Here is a 22,791-nt window from a genome sequence, read left to right as displayed (position 1 = left end):
CATGTAGGCTTAAATCTAAAAAAAAAAAGAATTGCTTGCATCAAGTATAGTTTGGTGAAAGTGCACAGTGATGGGAACTAGCGGGCATATAAAAAGACAGCAAAAGCCAAGTGAACGTACGATCTAATTGTAGCCGTTGTTTGTGACACATGCTCCTCATAGTAGATCACTAGTGCCGGGCTCTAAGCGGTGGGAGAAACCAAATAGTGTTTTTCCTGCCCCAGGCGAGATCTGCAGGGCAGCATGGACGGTGTAATGGTTACCGTTACTGACTTGCAGCACTGAGGATCGGGTTGGAGTCCCACCATGAACCTCTCTGTGTGGAGTTTGTTTATAGAGTTGCATCATAAAATATCTTGGTGATGGATTTCCCACTAGGCAGGTGAGGCATTCCTAGGCATGTGACAATTGCTATTGAAAACAAGGTAAGTAATCTAAGTAATACAATCTATATCTGTATTGCCTTGATATTAAACATTTATTTTACATAAAATGACATGATAAAATCAACAATAACAATGATAATAAAAATACAATGCAACTTTAAATGAAAGTTCTATTGCCCCTCACTGGTATTTTAGCTGGTGTATTAGGCTGGTGGTTGTTATAAAGTCTCTCCAAAGATAACAGGATATAAATAATTGGTCAAATCTCACCACTTGGACTTTTGGGAATCTTTCCGGGCTCGGGTCCGTTGTCCTCACTAGTTGTGCGGTGTAGAAAGATTTTTGGTGCCGCTGGAGGAATGTCAAGCAATGTGACAATTGCTGCCTTGCATGAGAGCAGGGTTACGCTGCTGGCCAAATAAGGGCAGAAGATCACTAAAACTTATTTTATTTATTTGCTATGGGGGGTGTTGATGATCATTAAAATTGTGATCTTGAAAAGGGGGGGGGGGGGGTTAGATTTTGGCAGGCCTTAAGAGTTGGTACCAGTCCCAACATTAAGGGTACAGTGATGTCATGGCGGGGTGACCAAAATGTGCTAGTGGTAGCTTGACCTCTGAATTCACCCCTAATAAGATACTTGGCTTCTGACAAAGTGTGAGCAATCTCCATGGGAGCAGGCACTGGCGCGAATTACAAATGATTATGTGTAATACTCTGTGGAATGTGTGCACGCTACACAAATATGTGGCAACACTATAAGAGTAGGCACGGTGTCAGGCCCTGGCTCAGCTGGCAAGTTACAGGCCCTGGCTCAGCTGGCAAGTTACATACAGTGTTACATGCTGGCTGCAAAAAGAGTGATTGTACAGAAAAATAATAAAATTAGACCGCGATACAACTGTGGTTTTTAAGTGGTGGACAACCAATCAATTTGAACACCAATATTTCCTATTAAACCCTTTTTTCTAACATGTCAAGATCATGAAAAATAAAAAAGGGTTTGTGTGGGCACACTAAAAATGTAAACTATGAAGAGAAAAGGAGATCATGGCCACAGAACAGGCAGCACCAACCCACGGCTCTCCTGCTGTTGTGAAACTACACATCCCAGCATGCCCTGACCCAGTTTTAACATTCTCATAGCAAAACCGTCAGGGAGAGCCATGGGTTGGCTAGGCCTGCTGTAGAAGGACTTCTAGATCACATGACTAAAGGACAATAATATGGTGCATAACTAACTAAACATGTTGTCAGGTGTCTACTTCTAGGTAAAACAATCATGCCCACCTCCTCTAAATTGTACCAGAATTCACAGATTTTTCTACTTAAATGGGGATTGTTTCTTTAACCAAGCTCTGCAAGTGGTAACAATTACTGTGCAATTTAACCCTCACACAACAGCATTATAGGGAAACAGCCACATGGGTGCTACAATCAATATGAAATGCATCAGTATCAATAAGACTGTAAAGTATTTTTTTTTCCTGTACAAGTCACTTTTTCTACTGCGTTAATAGGAAGACTGAGCCATCGGTACAATGTTTTCTATGGCACTGATTAGTGCAATGACATCTACGGCCTAACAGCAGTTACTGCACATAATTAAATACAATTAAAGCATTTATTACTTTCAATTACAAACTTATTTGTAAACACATTTTGACATTAACTATTTTTAGTTAAATATAATGGAGAATACTAAAATGCTTATAAATGTTATTTAACCAACTAAAATTCCTCAGAATGCAAAAAATACAGTCATTTTTTAAATAGAGATTGAGTCACCGACATTCAATGTGGGCGTTCCTCTCATGTCTATGGGCGGTGCTCAAATAAACAAAAGTGTTGAGCCAACTGACCCAGAGTCTGGTGCTGAAAATATGCATGGGGTCGCTCTGTGGAAGGAGGAGATCTGGAGTCAACTGGAGCATGTAAAGGACTTTTATTGGCAGAGATCAATACCTATACTATGGCTTCATGTTAGGTGTACAGAGGAGAGTGAGTGAAGGTAGAAAGTGCCAACAAGTATTTCAAGTTTGCCATAAAAAACAAGCATGCTTTGCAGGGTTCCTTCTGGGAAGCACTCCATTTATAATACAGCCAAAGGGTGTGAAAACGTAATAGCTCTTGCCAAAAACACCTGTGCTTTACCCTCCAGTGAGTTTATATTCTGCAGTCTATGGGTCCAAAGACATATTATGGTAAGACGGCCAAAACCACAGCACCCCTCTAGTTATACTGCCTACGGCTTTGTAGGCTAATGCTGGCCACACATCAGACCAACTTTCCTCCAACTAGTTGCTTGGATGGAATAAAAATCTGGTACTGAATGGGAGCAAAGGACAATCAGAAATGTGCTCACAAACCCAGGAAAATGGACAAAAACATTCAGTCAAATGGTTTAAATCAAACAGGTTCAACTCCAGTACCGTGTCTGAGCGACAGTTTTTGTCCTTTTCCAGGTTTTGAGAGCAAGTTTCTGAAGTAAATATTACATTTGCTCCCATACAGTACCATATTTTTATTCCAATCAAGCAATTAGTTGGATGGTTGGAGGAAAGTTGGTCTGATATGTGGCCAACAACACATTTATAACCAGTCTTTGAAAGGTCTGCGACAAGCAATCATTAAAATCAGATTCAAGTCAGACTGACTATCCTTTGTGTGGAATATTTTCTGCTATATGAAAGGAGATTTCTTTACATCGCTCTATAAGGAAGAACTATGCCTGCTTATTAAAAACACATATTGGGCCTTAGGCCCCCATACATTAGTCTGACTTGTCATAAAGACAAGTCTGACCTGATTGTCCCGGCAGCTCCCCGGGAGGGATCACATGCGATGGCACTTCATGTGCCTAGTTTTGCATGTGATAAATCGCATGCAACTCCTGGGGAGCTGCAGGGACAATGGGAGCGGGGTACAGCAGCGGGGATATGCCCGCGACCAGAGATCGGGGGGGAGCAGGGAGCTGGGCAAGAAGCCGCTGGGTAGGAAGCAGTGCAGAGTACCAGGCAGAAGAAGACGCGAGTCACAGTGGCGGGAGCAGCAGAGTACTTTTCATCCATTTAAGGAATTTGCCTTTGCGAGTGAATCAGAATAAGGGCCTAAATCCCCATGTATGCATTAAACCTGTCAATTAATATATCTGTAAGTGCATAATCCATGCTATGTGAATTAAATCAATAGTATATGCCTAAAGTTGGACCTCTAAATATACAAGTGTCTATAAACATGTATTTAATCCTCCTGTAAATTGTTACTAGTACTCCCAGGGGTGCTTTAAGGGAGGATTAGGCCTGTGTGCAGCCCCCTCCTCTCTGTCAGCAGCAGCACCCTGCTGCTTAGTGCAATCGAATCTGAGCCCCACTCCGCATGTGCAGACCTCCAAATAAATTGGCATTGTGGCCATTTTTTGACTGTTCCAGCAGCACTACTGCCTTCATCATGGGACTCTGAAAGACTAAATATAAAAAAAAAAAAAAAATGGGTGCAGTGTGGGTTCCCCTGGGACTCAAGGGCCTGTGAGCACAGCGCACATTATAAATACAGGACTGAGTACTCCAAGGAATAAGAACTGCACTCTATTAAGAGACCGACGTCAGTACCACCTCAAAAGGAGTAATCTTGTGTACACACTGGCTAATATATCGGCTGTTCAAGCAATTTATTGTGAGCTTGTCAGTGGATGTGTACCCCCAAACACCTTTCACAAAAAAAAAAACCCTTTCACACAGTAAACCAAATTACTGAGTGAAGAGGTTCTATCCAGTAATTTTGCTGAACACCATTGGTCCTTTTTCTGCGTAAGAGTGCTAACCCGGATCAGAAATCCTGGGTCTCCGACCCTGGAATTTACACGGAAGTGTTGTTCAGCAAATTACTGGATTGAAATTTTTAACCCGGTAATGTGCTGTTCAGTGTGAAAGAGGGTCAGGCTGCTCCTAATAAAGTTACCTGGCACTCTGATGTAGTTCACAGGCATATCATTTTTGGCTGTGCACCTGGGATTTGGACACAGGTACGTCCTGGGAGCGACCCGGCATCAGTGTGGCTTGCGGATGTCATCCGGGAAGTGGGGCATGGTTGCGGTACATCAGGCAGGGGGGGGGGGGGGGGGGGAAGAGATAGAGGAGGCAGCACTGAGGTGAAGCTGCTACCTACTCCACAGAAGTGAACGGTACGTGGGTCACTCGATCCGGGTTACCGGTGCTCACTGCCCAGCAACCCAGGTCCGATCCGGGAATAACTTATTTAAATTGCTTTTATCCCGGGTCGGATTGCTGGACCCAGGATATTTGCAGTGTAAAAGGGGTATGAAGGGCAAATGCTGGGTACACACAACGATAAATTCGTTGAGCAACAAGAGATATATTTTAAAGGTAGCGGGAAGGTGGGTGTGTGGCCTATAAATGTATTACTTCAGTGATTTTGCTTTGGTTGATAGTTTAGTCTTATAGGGAGGGAAGTTTAACGAATATTTATTTTTATTTTATCTTCATCTTAACATTATCTGCTACGTTTCATTTTTTATTTTATGCCTACTTTTCAAATACAAATTTTATCCATACCTTTACAAATCACCCATCTACTAATGTATTTCTGAATGCATTTCAAGTCAGGTATTAGTTTTATCTATGGGCCCTATTCATTCATAGTTGCAAATGTTTAGACAATTGATCAATTATTGTAAGTATGCAAGCAGTGAGAGCTCATTTGCAAGTGACTGACAGGGAGTGGCTATTTTGTGGCAGGTCAGGCGTGTCAGGGCCTTTTTAAAAGTGGATTGAAATTTTTAACCCGGTAATGTGCTGTTCAGTGTGAAAGGGGGTCAGGCTGCTCCTAATAAAGTTACCCGGCACTCTGATGTAGTTCACAGGCATATAATTTTGGCTGTGCACATGGTAATGTAACAATCTTTGAGTCAAAAACCACACTTGCAGCGGGATAAGCTAAAAAATAATATGAAAAAATATGAATCAATGGGGTTTTCACTGGGATTCGCCAAGAGTGTATTCAATGCTAGGATGGAGAACTGCTTTCAGCATGATTTTCGCCATGATTCATCATTTTGCATTCAACATCTTTTTAAAGGTGAACTGGAATGTGATCTTTTAAAATAAAAGTTGTTGGTTTTTTTGGTGTAAAAAAAAACAACAAAAAAAAAAACAGTAATTTTATTCTGTGAAGGGGCATGCCATTTTTTATATATGTGCTTGCAGCACATGAATATATAATTTTTTTTTTTTTTTACATTCACCAGCAGGGGGCGGAGAGCCGCTCATTAGATATTCACTGCACACTGGTCCCACTCATTAAATAAGCGCGAGCGGGACCAGTGCAGCGGCTCCCTCCAAAGCGCCCCTGTGTCACCTCCCCCACCCACACATTCCGGCACAGGCAGGGAAACTTCCATCTCCTTGCCTCCCACCGTCCCCCGGCTCTCTGCGTTTGCCGCAGGGGTTAAAAATCGCTGTCAGGGGCAGCTAGCCCCTGAGGTGTTGAATAGGGTGGCAAGGAGGGGTGGCAGCTAATGATCCAGCCCTCCAGAACGCGGCAAACCCTAAACAAGATTCGCTGCACACGCCAAAAAAAGGCATTGAATAATGCCCATAGTATATACATGCAGCAGCCTAGATTAATGCTGCTTACTTATGGAGCCTACAAAAGCGGTGAACTCAGGGCAATTTCTAAGCGATCTAACTAGATTGCTTAGATAATGTCCCAACAGCGCTTAGTGTGCAGGGGCCATAACTATAGCAATGTGCAGCCTCACGTGATGCTATCGCCTGGCGATACTATCCAGCATGCTGGATAAATCTAGTGAGATCACCAGTCAGGGCCATTGTTCTCAATGGAGAACCCATGTGTAGGCCTCTTTAACCAGCTACTCATTGGCCATATCACCTCATCCATGATTGATTAACCATGACGGTCTTCAACAGCCTAATAAAGTGCTCCATCTCTTTAAAACAGGGCTGCAAATTCACATACAGAACTCTGCCCTTACATTAGAAGGGGTGTGGTACAGGATTCCGACAGTCATTAGCCCGACTGGCCGGACTCAGACAGCGTGGCGAGCACAAAAAAGCCCCTTGCGGGCACGGTTACTCACTGCGCTCGCCACCTATTCTACTCTCCCTCTATGGGGGTCGTGGACCCCCACGAGGGAGAATAGCCGGTGGCCGTTGGAATCCCGATGTCGGGTAAATGACTGTCAGGACCCCATCCGGCACCCAATTAGAAGCAGGCAATCCACAACAGTAGAACAGCATTACAACTGGTCCCTATAGTACCTAGTTCCCAGAACAGTGGGATAAACTTATGAAGCAGTGAAAAGAGTGATGATGTGTACCAGTGGTTGCCATGGATAACTTATCCACTGGCTCACTTCTCCACTATTACAACTGCTTCATACATTTACTCCAGACTTCCATAATGCTGGACTTAAGTGATGCCACCCCATTGTATCCAAACTACAATTAGAGGACAGCGTACTAAACTGAAATAAAGTGCTGATACGGCACTCAAGAGAAAGGGAATTACCTCAAAATTATTGTGGAACAGCAGATAGTACAAATACATATTCAAACCAGAAGTGGGTATGAGATAAGGGTTGTTAAATGCAGAGGCTGGTTATCAGCAAACAACTTATGTCAAAACACTAACTAGGCTTAATGGATAAAAAGGACCTATCAAAATAACTTTATTTGAAGCGTACTTCACAAAGCTGTAGGCATATGACAAAATCTAACATTCTTATGCCCTAAAATCATTGTGTACTTTCACAAAAGGTAAATCTTTCAAGAAATAGGGTTGTAATATATATTGAATTTTAATCCTGATCAGTCATATAGTGCTGCTTTACCAGGAGAGCCCAGCAAGCAAGAGATGGTGTCCTGCCATCAAACAGCCAAACATGCACCATAAAATAAGTGGTACCCTTAGTATCAGGGTGGCAGCGCTGCCGCCTTACTTCTGTCATATACATTATCAGCGTGCTACGCTGACTCCTCCAAGGCAGCCCAGCGCTGCTACTCCTAACCTCCTGTGAAGTGAGCGCCTCGCACAGCGCTTGTGCCCGCATGATATCCTCTCTCTGTGGAGAGGGCATCATGAGGGCGCCGGCGGAGAGGCGCTCCATCTTTGTGATACGTAGGAGCGTCTCAGACGCACCAGCAGCAAGGCAATGATACGCTCCTGCCTCTGACCACTAGTAGTAGCTATTGCGCAGATGTATGATGTGGCATGTTTGAATGTGTTCCTGAAACACCCCACCATCCCGAAGAGTGGCGAGGGGCGGCATTACGCGTCCAGCAACCTTTTTATACCCCAACCAGCCACGTCGACGTGGAGTTGATTGTATGTAGTGTGGCAAGCGCACGAGGGAAAATAGACGGCGGCCATCGCGAACCCGGCTGTCGGTGTTTTGACAGTCGGGATCCCGAAAAAAAAAAAGGGGGGGGGATTCAGGGTAACTTGGGCATAGTTGCGTGTTCTCAGGGTTGTCACAGTGGGATAAAGGTGTTTGTTTAATTACAGTAGACCTTGTTATCTCCTATAGAGGATTACTTAATATACAATTTCACTCCAATGCACTCTTTAGGCCGGGGCTGAATACAAGACTGTAGCTACTCACAGCACAGAACAAGAAGTCTCAGGCGGAGTACACAATGAGCGATATATCGTAAACAATATGGACGAGATATAGAATATATATATATATATATATATATATATATATATATATATATTTTGTCCAGTCTGTACATTCAATATCGTTAACGATGCACGCAGCCACAGGTGTGTGTATGTCCCCTGTCTGTACATTTAGCTCAATCTGACAATATCAGCAGCGCCTGCATGTACAGAGCGGGTGACGTCACTGATCAATATTGTGGTGTACACTCAATATAATTCTCCCGCGGCAACATCAACCAACGGCGGGAATCGTCTAGTGTGTACCCAGTATAAGGACATAGTTTGAACAACAAGAGAGTTTCTTCTAGATTTGTTTCATTAAACCAAACAAATGTTCTCTACACAGCACCTAGAACACTTAACTGCATATATTGAAACAATCTTGTTTTATCTGAAAAACATTTTTTGTCCTTATGCTAGTACAGAAGTCTTTAGGCCACAACTGTAAATATTTTCCTAACTGGGAAACCAAATATTTTAAAAATTCACATTTAAAAGATGATGAATACCTAGAAATGATCAAATTTGACTTTACATATTACATAGACATGTATTAAATGCCAATTTATGTAAAAATACTATGGAGGCCATGATTGATCACGATATACCATTATTTTTCTGGAATATGCATTTCATGGTTATTATTACATCCTTTTTAATAAACAGACTGCAGAAGTTCAACTACAGGCCAGGCTAATGCAACTTCTAAACTCCACTACACTGGTTTATGAACTGATATGTGCAGGTTACAGCAGGCCTTCCCGAATATACTGCTGCATCCTTCAAAATATCAACATCTCTTACTAATATTCCAATAAATCTCTCTGCAGGAGCAAAATAAAACTGCTTAATCCCATAATAAGCCCGGCCTGTGCTCCAAACTGGCCTCATGGTGAATTACACAAAGTTACACTAGATACAAAGTAAACTGAGCTGAATGCCCTGCTCAGGTGGGGGATACACATGGGTATAGCAGTGTGCATGCTGTAGCTGGCATAGGATGCATGTGCAGTAGTGCTGAGGGCAACATGTCCCGCTCTGCACGAGTGGCGACCTACTGAGGCACCTGTGCCACATGCGGGTCTCGGCGCTGGAGGCGGGCGCGCTGCCTGGCCTACACATAACACGCCAGCTCTCAGCCTGCACACAGAGACCGGGCACAGTCACCCAGTGCTCAGGGTATATATATAGGAAACTACGGCCACTGCAGGGGCTAGGGAACTACGGGCAGATACCTCTCCGGAGCTCCCGCTGCCAGACACCAACGATGGTGGCTGCGTGCTTCCGGTGATGGATCAGCCACAAGGACAGGGTCTGGACGCTCTGCTGGGAGTTGCTCAACTCGGACAATTTCTTCTCCAGGGCCGGCTCGGTAAATGACGCCATGTCTCTCCGTGGGGGCCCCGGGCCCAGCGCAAGATGGCCGCCTGACCTCTCACCCTCAAGCGAGTCACGTGTCCCGAAACGAAGGGACGCGTTACCTTGACTACGAAGATTGCGGCGCATGTTCCCTCACGTCACTTCCGACATGTGAAACCGCCCTATATGCTGCGTTATGGGCTGAGGGGAAGAGAGCTTGCGGGAATATTCTCCCTGACAGCGGTACGTTATACATAGCCACAGCGGGGGCGGGGCTGATAACACCACCACAGGGAAGACTTATGCTGGTATGTAGCTTATATACGTGGTGGCTGTAAAGCACAGTCCGGCTCACATCATGGGGCACATAGCAGCCTGTCTCACCATGTTGAGCAGCACGTCTGTATCAGACCCTTCACCCACATGCTCTGCTCCCGCACCTCCCCCTCTTCTTGGTGATTGCAGTCACCTGTGTTTTTCATCCATTAATTAGCCCAGCACAGGTAGCTGACATCAACAGGTGATGGCGAAATCCAGGGGCAGCACATGAGGTACCTGATTGAAGGCATACCTCCCTACATGACCCACCCTATCCATGAGGGATACAATGCTCTGTTCTTGGACTACCCTGTTAATTTATGATTGCTATCACCTGTGTTCTAACACCTTTCTAGTTAGTTCACCTGTTCAAACAGGTGATGGCAATCATAAATTAAGAGGGAGTTCCCTCCAAGGGACATGTTGCCTCCCAGTTTAGCTGTAGTGTTTTTGTGTACTTAAGGTGGCCATACATCAGAAAGATATTGTACCCAATCATACAATCTCAACTGATTGTAAGATGGATTGTATGCAGATTGTGTGCACATCTTATGTACATAATCATACAATCTATCAGCAGATGGATTGTATGACTGATTGTAAGATGGATTGTATGCAGATTGTGTGCACATCTTGTGTACACAATCATGCAGTAGATGGATTGTATGATTGATTGTATGATCGATTGTGTGTAGATTGTGTGTCCAAAAACCACCAAGGACTGCCGGGGATTTCAAGGGAAATTGTACACAATCATGAGCGCAATCGATCTTAAGATCGATCTTTCTGATGTATGGCCAGCTTTACTCAGACAAAGGCCCTTATTCAGATCTGATCACAGTACAAATTTGCTCTCATAATGGGCAAAACCATGTGCACTGCAGATTTAACACTGGCTGCATTATTTTTACACTGCAATTTAGATTTCAGTTTCAACACACGCCACCCAAATTTAACTCTCTCTGCACTTGTTACATCTGCCCCACCTGCAGTGCACATGGTTTTGGCCATTTTGAGAACACGTTTGTACTGCGATCAGATCTGAATAAGGGCCAAAGTATATTGATTTCGGACTTCCTCATCTTTGCGACCACCACTTACGCTACGGAACTTACATACCATACGGTGCAACCACCGTCTATTACCTTTAGTAAAGTTGTGGCTAGCGGACGATGATGCTATTCTAAAAAGCGTCTAACGTAAGTGGTGGCCGCAAAGATGAGGAAGTACCATTTATTTCACATATTCAACAATCAGATAGAGGTTGTGTGTAGTTGGTGGGTGTGGTATGACCTCCCGATAGTTGGGATTCCAATTTTCATTAGACGGACAACGGAATCCTGACTGCAGGGTCTCTGAAATTCCTGGGTCCAGCAACCCGGCATTCTGACCCAGGTTAAAGGAAGAGCTTCACCCCGCAAATACTGGGTCAATCCTGGGATGGAAAGGGGTAACAGATGTTGGCACTCAAAAGGTTAATACCTGTAACCAGTTATAGTGGCAGATGCCGATTTTAAATCTATTTTAATGCATTTTGAGTCACTCCACTTTTTCTTTAGAAAGTACTCCAAATAGAGACAGCAGTGGGAAATATTGATATACAATAATTAACTGTGAAAAAATTATTTTGGATATATTTAGGTTCTTTTCAAAGTATTTATTTTACTGTGACATGCTTATTTATTGCATACATTTTTATATTCTAATACATTTAGGCAACTATTTTCATGGTACTGCATATTTTGAGGCCACCAGACCCCGAATGGAAAACATGGCATCCAAGGATTATCCACATGGTGCCTTCAAGGTTCTTCGACCATTCTGTGTACAGCTGACCATGGAACAGACAATACAGAATGTAAAAAACCTGCAAACACAGATTTCTTCTACAGATGTCACTGCTCTTCAAGCCCTTCTGGATTATGTTCTGTTTCCTCTGCGCTTTGCGCTGAAAACACCTAGCCCAAAAAAGCCAGGATTAGTGCAAGCAGTACTAGAATGTATTTCCTTTCTTCTCTCAATCACTCACTTAACAAGCCCGGTCTCCTTACAGGAGATGTTTAATGAACTCTGCAGTTGTCTCCCACCTGACCCACTTCAGCCAGTGCCAGAGGAGCTGAAATTAGCGGTAGTCTTAACTTTACAATCTCTTCTCCATGCATCTGGTGCAGATGTGTTACCTGTCCTGTACAAACCATCCATGCTTCCTGAGATGGGATTCACCATTAGTATGCTCCTGAGACTTGCAGAACAGGAGAAATCACGAGAGATCAGACTTGAATCTTTGAACTGTTTGGAGATATTTCTAATGCCAAAACTCAAGCAGGACACGTCTCTTGCTGGTCTTTTTGCTTCCTTTTTACCTGGAATCTGCACAGTGCTAACAAGGATAATTTGTGGAGACCCCAAGCAAGGATACAGAATAACAGCAGCTGCAATCAAGTTATGGGCTGAGGCAGTTAGTTTAGTGATGTCTGATGACAGTCTGGAACAAGTGACAGAAAATAAACCATTGTACCCAGGATTATCTGGACGTGTAGCAGAACTTCTAGTGCACAGAGACAGGACTTGGGTAAAACATTCTGCTAGCCGTCTGTCTGTTCATTTAGAAAAAATCTCTGAGCACTGCACGTCCAACCCTCACTGGAAAGTGAGAATGGCACTTGTAGACTTAGCGTATCTCTTGCTTTGTCACTGCTGGAATTCTCTAGGAGAGGCAGTAGGGAAACTTCTTCAGATATTGGTGGGACATATGAGTGATGATAGACCTGAAGTAAAGGCCAGAGGATATGAGGCACTGCTGGAGGTAGCGAAGGAAGGGCCAGCTTCACGGACACTATGGGAGGTGCTATCAGAAAGCCTTCATTCACTGACTATAACTCTTCCAAGACTGCTGAGCTCTCATGATGACCAAGGCAAGCTGCACACTTTAGCTCTTCTGTTGGGCTATCTTCAGTTGCTTGGTCCAAGGCTTGCATTTACTATGCAATCTCCTGCTCACCTTCAGCGCCTTTCTGCTGCACTTCTCCAGACACTAGAGTTAGACTTTTGCTCAGTCAAAGTTGTAGAAGAAAGACTTCCCTCTTCTGTTGCCAGTCTCAAACAGCAGGACCTCGAACATACTGGAGCTCCTCAGAAGACTTTCCGCTTTTTCAGGGACACACGTATTCTTTTCCATATTCAGAACATCTGTAGGCTTTTGGGGTATTATGGAGATTTCTACTTGCTGACAGACCACTTTTTGGGACTATATCGGGCGCATAGACTACAGGCTGTGTTAGTATTGAACCAGTTAGTACTAGGGGCAGCTGGAATTGAGGTTGAAGTACTCAATGGAGATGTTCATGCACTTCCAGCCAATGAAGTTTTGGAAGCTGTGCGCCCACTTTTTGAAGAGTACACCGACCCTACCAATTGGCATCTACAGACCTGTCAGGACAGTGATGCAGTAGCAAATCAGTTGTCCGTACTCCATATTGGCAGTCATTCTAAACCAGCAATTAGTGACATGAGTGCTAATGCTTGGAAGCTTTGTCTGCAGCTGGAGGGTATTTCTTGCTTTGCTAATGCTCTTGGCACTAACTTCCGCCCACTCCTTATATCTGCTCTATACCCAGTACTCGAGAAAGCTGGCGATCCTTCCCTAATGGTCAGTGGAGCAGCAAAGGTGACTTTAGGAAATATCAGCCAAGCGTGTGAATACAAAGACATCAGCCAGCTAATCGAACTCAATGCAGATTATTTGGCAAGTGAAGTGTCTGTTGGTCTGCGCCGCCTTCGAAAACACAATGGAGGTGCGGCCCATGTATTGCATGCCATGTTGGAGCATTGTGGGCCCAGCCTGCTGCCACTACTGCATGAACTTGTTCAAGACCTACTTCCAGCATTGGACCAGTCCCAGAATGAAGGTGCCAAGATCCTTTTCCCTGTGCTCAATTCTCTTGTCACAAAACTAGGTAATATATTATGGTACTATATTATCATTTACGATAGTTATTAGTCACTTGGTCATTTGCAACATGTTTGGCCTGGTTAGCCTGCCTTATATTAGAGTCTCAGCTATGCATTTTCTGTGTTCTCCTATTCACATAACTTGCATCACTGACAATTTATGGGATGTTTTTCTATTGTTTGTATTTGGTTGGAGGGCGGGGTAGGCGATGTTGCATTTGAAAGTAAAAAATAATGTTTACTTTTTGTAACCTCCAGTTCCTGCATATAAGTTAATTTCAATACATAGACTATGGAAAGGAATCTTGCTACTCCTATATTAGTACAATTTTAATAGAGTGGGTGTGCAAATTCATTTATACATTCACTGTTTAGTTCACTACTGCCAGTTTGCTGACTTTTCTTCCTGTGGTTCCCACCCTGTCTGCGTGGCCTATATGATTTCTGCACTGTCAATCCTGATTGTCTCCTCTATATCTGTTTGTGTTTGTTATAGTGTGTACACACTGTTAGATTTGGCTTCCGATGTGCCCGATATAGGGAACATCGGAAGTCAAATCGCATGCTTCTTTAGGGCTTCCGAGCCCGATACGCGCAGGCAACACTATATAGTGCACATCTGCACTATATAGTGTAAATTGGGTACTTGTGTAATATCTGGGCGCCCGATTTTTTTCATTGTGTTGCATTGCATCGTATTGCATGCAATATAGTGGCATACAATTCATGCAATGCGATTTTTCATTGTAAAGACCAGATTTTTTTATTGTATAGTCACCCATGGGTGATTTCATACCCCCACTATCCAACTACGCATGGAGTTGATTTTATATAGCGTGGCGAGCGCAGCGAAGCAGAATACATGTAAAGTAATCCGCGTCCCCTCGCGGGGCTCGCTGCGCTCACCACACTATATAAAATCAACTCCATGTGTAGTTGGATAGTGGGGGTATGAAATCACCCATGGTTGACTATACAATTAAAAATCAGGTCTTTACAATGAAAAATCGCATTGCATTGCATTGCATGCCTTAAGTAGTGGCATGCAATGAAAAAATCGGGAGCCCAGATAATACACAAGTACCGTAAATTGTGCCCCTCTAGCATGCCGTGAGATGCGAGTCCCGATGCGATCTGATCGCGTTGGGACTCGCATCTCACGGCAGTATCTGCCGTGTCTACACACCTTTACTTACTACTGTTATATACAACTCTTAAAACTAACTCTGTTCCCTGCTATGTATCGCATTTTTAATACATTATTTTTGTTGTATATGACCATGGTTGTAAAGGTAAATATTGGGTGCAGAGACCATAGGAGGGAAAGCACTGTGTTGGGTGAGGGTATTAGAGGCAGGAGGATGGAGCACTGGGCCTATATTTTATAGTACAAAGAAGTGTAGGACAAGGACAAGGGGAGGAGAAGGTTGGTTATTAGGTGCAAAGGTCAGGACATTGGAAAGAAGACATTGTGACCAATTGAATGCAGAGACAGGGTAGCGGAGTGTAAAGTAGCCTGTTTGGTGCAGAGACCATTGAAAGTCGACATTTTGAGAGAAAGTACCAGAGAAGGTGCAGGCTGCCATATCGGGGGAAATTTACTAAAGTAAATTTGTAAAAAAAAATAGGTGTATTTGTATCCAGAAATACACTTATTTTTGACATTTACTATCCCGAAAATATGGCAATTCGTAGTCGTATTGATGTGCTATCAATACGAATACGAATTGCCGTATTTTCAGGATAGTAAATGTCAAAAATAAGTGTATTTCTGGATACAAATACACCTATTTTTTACAAATTTCCTTTAGTAAATTTCCCCCATCATGTTAGGTGAGGTTAGGGAAGACTGTGTAAAAAAAAAAAAAAAAAAAAAAAAAAAAAAGCAGGTGTCATTGGAGGAGAAGGGAAATGGATGCTTTGTCCTGAGGATGGAAAGGAGCCAATGGGATACAAGGATGTAAAATGGAGGCAACCCTTTGTGTGCAGGAATTGGCCATGGTAAGTTGTCATTTGCATATGGGCCCAGGGGTGATAAAGAAGCTTGATGAATGTAGCAATAAGAGGATAAAGGCTTGGTATTTTAGAAGCAATGAGAAGCTGTGTTCTATACTTTTCATATACTAGTTTTAAAATTCAAGGTTGTATTATTGGCATCATCTTACTACTACATAACCTAATACAGAGTATCCCTACCTACTGCTTAATGTCCTGGTCATCCCTGAAATGCTCACTTCTTGCCTTCAGCCTTCCTTACCTGCAACTCATGTTGCCGGTGTCTCCCCCTCCCTCTAGACCAGGGCTGGGCAACACCGGCTCTCCAGATGTTGATGAACTACACATCCCAGCATGCCTTGCATCAGTTTCAGCATGGCCACATAGCAAAACTAATGCAAAACTAATGCAAAGCATCCTAGGATGTGTAGTTCCTCAACATCTGGAGGGCCGGTGTTGCACAGCCCTGCTCTAGACTGTAAGCTCCTTAGCGCAGGGCCCTCTTCCCTCCTGTTCTCACAGCCCTCTTTTCTCACACATGAAACACAGCTTCCTTAGCAACCCACCATCTATACCCACATCTGACAACTTGCCCCTGGTAACATGCAGACTGCTTTTCTGCTTCCCTACATCTCCGCTGTATTGTGTACTAAGAATTGTGCTGCTAATTGCTACCTGTGCTTTGTTTTTGTTTTCAGTTACTGTTATGTTTAGTCCTGTGTACCCTCTATTATTCTTATTATTTGCCCTTTGTAAGGCCCTGCAAACCACTTGTGTCACCTTATAAATAAAAAGTAATAATAATACTTCAGGTAACACTTTGTTCAGAAATCCACAAACAACTTTTTTTTTTTTTCGTTAAGTGAGTGGTATCGTTATATACATGTCCTCTGGTGACATGATTTATATTGCACTATTCCTCCATACAATTTAATGGTTTTAATGTACCAACATTCTTACCTTGTCTATAGGGAAGTGGTTTCCTTCACCAAAGACTATAACAGCCGAACCATTACCCAAAGAACTCAATCATAGCAGCATTGTACAGGAGGTAAAGGAATTTCTGCAGGATCATATAGAGCAACATCGCAGGGCAAGAGGAGATGTCCAGGAAGAGGATGGCACAGGTGAGTGCTTATTTCACGGCATAGTGGTAGAGCAAGTACGTAATGGCAAATTCACTTGGCACTTAAAGGGTTAATTTAGTGTTTTTATAGATCATCATGTATTTATTCATAGAAAAATTATTTTATATATTGTACTAAAAGTAGTTCCAGGATTTGGTATTTAGTTTACTTTCAGTGTATGTCATCCTCGTGATTTAACTTTCCTGTAAACACCTCATCCCTTTTTCTACTGTGTAGATGAATCACCACCACAAACTGGCTCTGTTGATGATGAAAAACCACAATTGCCCACCCATGTTAAGATATCCAAAGAGGTGGCTGAAAAATGTTCACACTTCCTGTCACACAGCGACACTCAGATTCGAATACAGGTATGACACTTTGAGAAACAGCAATATGCAACAAGATAAATGAATAGCTCTGGCGCAAGACCATAAAAAATGTTTTCAACAAATGTGCATGATATTCTTTAATTTCCAAATACAATAAAAACAGATGATATACTTGGTATCAGGACCATGTGCCAAATTCATGCAGTCAATGCCGGGTAATAAACAATTATACCTCACAGATTATTCAGCCTGAGGAAGGAGAGTGGACCTCTCCGGAACGCGTTGCTATTGGACACTGATGCACTTTAGGGACTCAGCACTTTTCATGCACCAGCACTTTGTGACCGGGAACCAGACGCCCTAAGCCCTCTGCGGTGGTGCCGCAGACTTGGACGCAAGCATAGCCCACCGCAGCCCAAACTCAGGGTGAGGTATAATTGTTTATTACCCGGCATTGACTGCATGAATTTGGCACATGGTCCTGATACCAAGTATATCATCTGTTTTTATTGTATTTGGAAAATAAAGAATATCATGCACATTTGTTGAAAACATTTTTTATGGTTTTGCGCCAGAGCTATTCATTTATCTTGTTGCATTTGTACCCAGAGGTGGTGTACCTCTTTATGAATTAGCTGGCTGCATCACTATAATTAGTTGCGCAATTTCCCCACTACCTTTTGTAGAAACAGCAATATAGCTGACCATATGATAATAACATGAAGGAAAGGAATAGTGTCTTAAAAGCAGTATGTCCTCTCCATTCCACCATGTAGCTTTCATAATGCACATGGAGGAACTGTAGTATCATTGTCACATAGGCCCTTATTCTGATTGAGTCGGATGGCTCCGAGTGCGGACGGACAGCCGATGGTTGGTGTTTGCGCATGTGCAGAGGCGTATCTGCACATGTGCAAACGCCTCACGCGCATGAACACGGCGTGAGGTCCGTGCAGAAAATGATTGTACGAAACTATCCGAGCAGGGGGTGGAGAGGGGCGTGAAGGGCTGTTTGGGCTCATTACCATATGCGTACGCCCCGCGTTTCTTGGGCGTTCCCAGCTGACATAGCCGGATGTTAGCTGCCCGCCCATATCCCTGCTTTCATACGGAAAGGGACGGCGACCATCGGAGGATGGGGAAGGTTCCCACTGATGGAGGAGGTGTTCACATGAAACATCCACTTGCGCTCCGTTCGGTCGGCGTCTTACCATATTCGGACGGTGTGAGCAATCCGTACGATAGGCGGGGCTAAGAACACTCGGTTCCTGTCCGAAATACACATCCGTCCGATTCAACTACATAAGGGCCATAGTATTTGCAGTTAGTTTTTGTACCATGGGTAAACTGATATTTTCACATTTATCTTGGTCTATGGGTGACATGATACTTATCACACTACTCTACTTTTTCCTCTAGGCACTAGACACACTGTGTCTCTCTTTACTACCGTTAAATTCTCAGGAAGATGTGCTTTTTCCCCTTGCACATAAAATCTGGCCATGTTTGGTGAAAAGACTGTTACAGGATGAACCACTTGTCCTTCTACGAGCCTTTCAGGTACAGTAACATCTCTGAGCATCTGCTATCCCACCTCCGTTTCAGGGTTTGGTCACCACAGTTTGAATTTTGTCCTGAGTTAATGTGTTATTGTCATGTCACATGTCTATGCATCTTTCATGTCCCACCCCACTATTGCACCCAGCTTAACAAGAAGTCTCCATTTTAGGTGCTTGTGACACTTGCTTCTTCATGCAAAGATTTCCTCCGTCAGCGTGTGTGTAAAGATGCTTTACCTGCCTTTCTAACATCTTTACGTTCTCAAGCTCTTGTGAGCTGTCATGCTGGACCTGTGTACAGCCACACCCTGGGCTTCAAACTACAGAAAGCCATACTAGAAGGCTTGCAGACGCTCTGCGTCGACATGGCACTAGGTAAGTCACTGGCAGAGTTTCTGTACCATATTTTGTAATTTTACTTACCCTGCTGTATTTCCCTGTTGTATTCCCCCCCCCCCCCCCCCTTCAATGTATCTTGTAATCTGGAGACCGGTGCCTCCATACAGGTCATCTGCATGTTTAATACACTGTGACATGCTATATTTTCTAGCACATTAAAGTGTTAGGTTAAGCACAGGGTGACTAGCAGCTTGTGCAGACCAAGCAATCGGATCTGGATTGCAGATCCAAAAGCTAGGAAATAAAAAGTAATTTAATGTACTTGAGGGCATCATAAATGGGAATGGGCCATAGTAAGAACCCATTTTAAAATGTACTGTATGCTGGGCTCCTAACTCCACCTTAGTCATCTGCTGTGGAACAGATGGTGTAGCATGCTGTGCATACCTTGTGTATAAGAAATTGAAAAATGGGAACAAAGAACAGAATGGCAACCAAGACAAAGCATTGGTCTGATGTAGTGGGGCAGAACTGTACCTGAAATGAACTGTATTGTCAGTGTTGGGCTACATTTATTCCCAGTTTCAGTTTAAGCAGATGCAGACACACACTTTATATGCAGTATTTAAACTGGAATACAATGTGGAAAAGAGGAGTAGAACTCTAGAATTATATAAGAAAGTGTGTGACTTTAGGCAATGTGGTGAGGACATAAGCTGTATGAGGAACTGTGTCTGGCACTACCTGGCCTATGTGAGAATGTGGTGAATGATACCTGCTAACTGAGGTTACGGGGAACTGGGTGGAACATATGTACACAATGACAGACTTGTCTTCTGATTCTCCTCTGAATACGTTTTTTTTGTTCCTATAGGTGACGGTGATCTGCTGGAGGTGATTGATTCCTGCATGCTTTATCTAAGCGTACGGCAACCAAAACCACTCCAAGAGGCTGCCATCAGGTGTGAGACACAACGCCATCTACACATTCACCCTCTCACCATTGTCCGTGCACAAACATTTTATTTGAACACCCTTGTGCAGGGATTTCTGTCTCTGGTTCTTAAATGTACTCCTCCTGCCAAACAGTCCACATTTTAATGCTGTGTACACACGGGGTGATATGGACCATTTGACTATATAGTTAAGATCAATAGCAGATTAGTGCAAATGGCACTGTGGTTTTCCGCAAACGTTCGCAATTCGATCCCGATGCGCAGACCCGCGGCTTTGGAATCAAAAGTAGAAATAGACTGTGCAGCACAGTCTATTTGTACTATGTTTGAACGAGGGCCATGCTGCTCAATGCACAATAACTCCTCATGCCACGCGGCCCCTCCCTCCTTGCCAGAAGATGCCGGCCGCCGATATCAAAGGCCTCCGGAACGGCACGTGTGTACACACCTTAAGGTAATCAGGGCCTCAGTGTTTTTGATGTAACAGCCTGTGCTCAAACATGGATGGCCTTAAAACTTGGACTTGAACAGTTGAGAACTATTTATTTTAAGTAATATTCCTCAAGTGGTGTCTGTAGATAGTGTATGGTTGAAAACCTTAAGATTTATTGCTAGAAATTACAATATGTGTATGTTAACCCTTTTGAGTGCCAACATCTCTGTGAGAGATGCACAAAATATCCAGTAAAAATGCCAACAACGCTCACATTTATTATATGAATTCAGATTAACCCTTTAAGTGCCAAGTGGATCTGTCAAAATAGGTGTGAAAATTGCCACGCAAACATTTTCTAGTTATCATAATGACCTGTAATGTTTATTTTATATAGAAAATATAAAAAAAATATTTGATAAAACTTTTTTTATTTGAATTTATATAACAATTAAGAGCGACGCTGGCATATTTAGCGGATATTTTGAACATCTCTCACAGAGATGTTGGCACTTAAAGGGTTCAGAATGTGTTTTAAAAAAAATAATTATGGGTGAAATGTAATAGGGTGATAGAATCAGAAAGTGAGAGATTTGGTAAGAAATCTCCAGTTTTTTAAAGCAGCAATCATTTACACTGCAAAACCAGTTTGATTTTGCCGCTTTAAAAAAACTGAAGATTTCTTACCAAATCTCTCACTTTCTGATTCTATCACCCTATTACATTTCACCTTCTATTTCCTATATAAGGTAAAAATTACAGGTCATTAAGATAAATACCAATGTTTCACACCAGTTTTGACACATTCACTTGGCATTTAAAGGGATATTTTATTCTCACATTTCTGAATGATCTCTTGACTTGGGGTGATAAAGTAGAAGGTGATAATGTCAGCTTCTATCATTTTTAAAACCCGGCCTATAACTTGACAGTTAGAAGCTGATTGGCTGCTGCGTTATCACCGGCCATTTTATCACTTCTCCAGGCTTAATACATCTGCCATATTGTTTACATAAAAAGCATTCTATGACTTCATGTAATGCATAAGCATGGTCAATTTGAGACCTTTTTAAAACCGTTTCAATCATTTATTTAGCAGTACATTTTTTTTTATGTACCCGCACCCCTGTGTGTTCAGCTTTTTCTTCTTTCATTATATTAGATATTATCATCTAAGTAACCTGTCTACTACTTTTTCCCTGCAGAACGTTCCTCAGTCTTTCACAGCTGGACCCAGACATTGTTTGGTTGTATCTATGTGACTGGCAGAGCCCACCAGAAGCTCTCCACTCCTCTCTCATATCCCTTCCTTGGACTGCCAGACCTCATGATGAGTACACACAGAATGCGTGCAACCTTTTACAAAAGCTGCAAAAATGACATTGTGTTGTGCTGACAGCCAGCATGTTCTATAGTATTCAGCCTCTTTAGCGAGCCCTCATTCGTTCATGCCAAGGATGCCTTACCACCTCTTCCTTCCTCTGCTTCCACCTGCAGGCAGGTGATCTGGATTCCCCAGTTTTAGCCCTTTCTGTGCCCTATTCCTTATGATGCAGACGTCTCTGAAAAATGCATCTTGAGCAGGATTTTTTCCCCATGGGAGAAGCACAGCACAAGATTATATTGAGTTTAAATATCTTGTTCTGCTTATGAAAACTGCATTCCCTGAGCACCAGATCGCTGGTTATGGTCTTCTGTAACTTTGTTGTTTTGTGCAAATAATCCATTTTCATGATGAAGTGTGTTGTTACAATCTATGAAACAAATACACAAATCTGACCTAATTTGGAACTGTGAGAAAGAAGCTTGTGGAGGTGATTTATACTTTAACAGTCAAAACACGTATCTGATGCAAAAATCAATTCACATATATAAATTAGGAGTCTGCTAAAAATCTGTTACTTTGCCTAGACACTTCTCTGCAGTCATTCAATCCTAGGAGGTTATTCAGACCTGATCGGTTCTCTGTTAATTTGCAGAGACCTGCGATCAGATAGCTGTTACCCTGCCGGAGTGAATTTCCACCCTGGGCAAGGCTGCGAATGGCTTGCAAAAATATTACAGACAGGCGAGTAGCTGCAAATCCATTTGCGACTCACTCACTAATCATTTTTTTAGTGTGTGCAGTCTCCATGTAATCCAGGATTTATGCTAGGTACACACCAGAATGATGCAGATCATCTCAAAATCTGTTGAATCACACCATCTGCATACGATACAATCCCGACCCAGTTGAAGGGGTCATTTTCAAATCCTACCTGCTGCAAGTAGGATCTGATAAACAACCAGCAGGACACGCATCGGAATCGGATCAGAAATGGCCCAAACATGC

The 22,791-nt window shown here is 43.0% G+C and overlaps 2 protein-coding genes across 4 annotated transcripts in view; one reads left to right on the top strand and one right to left on the bottom strand.

Moving 5' to 3' along the window:
- RPRD1B (regulation of nuclear pre-mRNA domain containing 1B) overlaps positions 1-9,806 on the bottom strand; it is a 55,459-nt gene extending 45,653 nt beyond the window's left edge. The window contains exon 1 of the mRNA XM_083147806.1: positions 9,326-9,806. Within this exon, the coding sequence (XP_083003932.1) occupies positions 9,326-9,596 (271 nt within the window). The 5' untranslated portion in view covers positions 9,597-9,806. The remainder of the gene's footprint in view (positions 1-9,325) is intronic.
- On the top strand, positions 9,627-22,243 carry TTI1 (TELO2 interacting protein 1). Of its 3 annotated transcripts, none has more exons than XM_083147804.1 (8): positions 9,627-9,757; positions 11,483-13,723; positions 16,685-16,840; positions 17,078-17,211; positions 18,592-18,732; positions 18,902-19,106; positions 19,945-20,032; positions 21,665-22,243. In XM_083147804.1, exons 2-8 carry the CDS (start codon positions 11,530-11,532, stop codon positions 21,837-21,839), a joined length of 3,093 nt encoding a protein of 1,030 aa, XP_083003930.1. In that variant the 5' UTR covers positions 9,627-9,757; positions 11,483-11,529; the 3' UTR covers positions 21,840-22,243. The 3 variants fall into 3 exon arrangements, with proteins under 3 accessions (XP_083003930.1, XP_083003931.1, XP_083003929.1); XM_083147805.1 differs by lacking the exon at positions 9,627-9,757 and adding an exon at positions 9,821-10,000; XM_083147803.1 differs by lacking the exon at positions 9,627-9,757 and adding an exon at positions 10,707-11,241.
- Positions 22,244-22,791: the final 548 nt, after the last annotated feature.

This window comes from Crinia signifera, chromosome 6, assembly GCF_055691185.1.
Source record: "Crinia signifera chromosome 6, ASM5569118v1, whole genome shotgun sequence".
Classification (NCBI taxonomy): Eukaryota; Metazoa; Chordata; class Amphibia; order Anura; family Myobatrachidae; genus Crinia; species Crinia signifera.
This window is presented reverse-complemented; position numbering and strand designations above follow the sequence as displayed.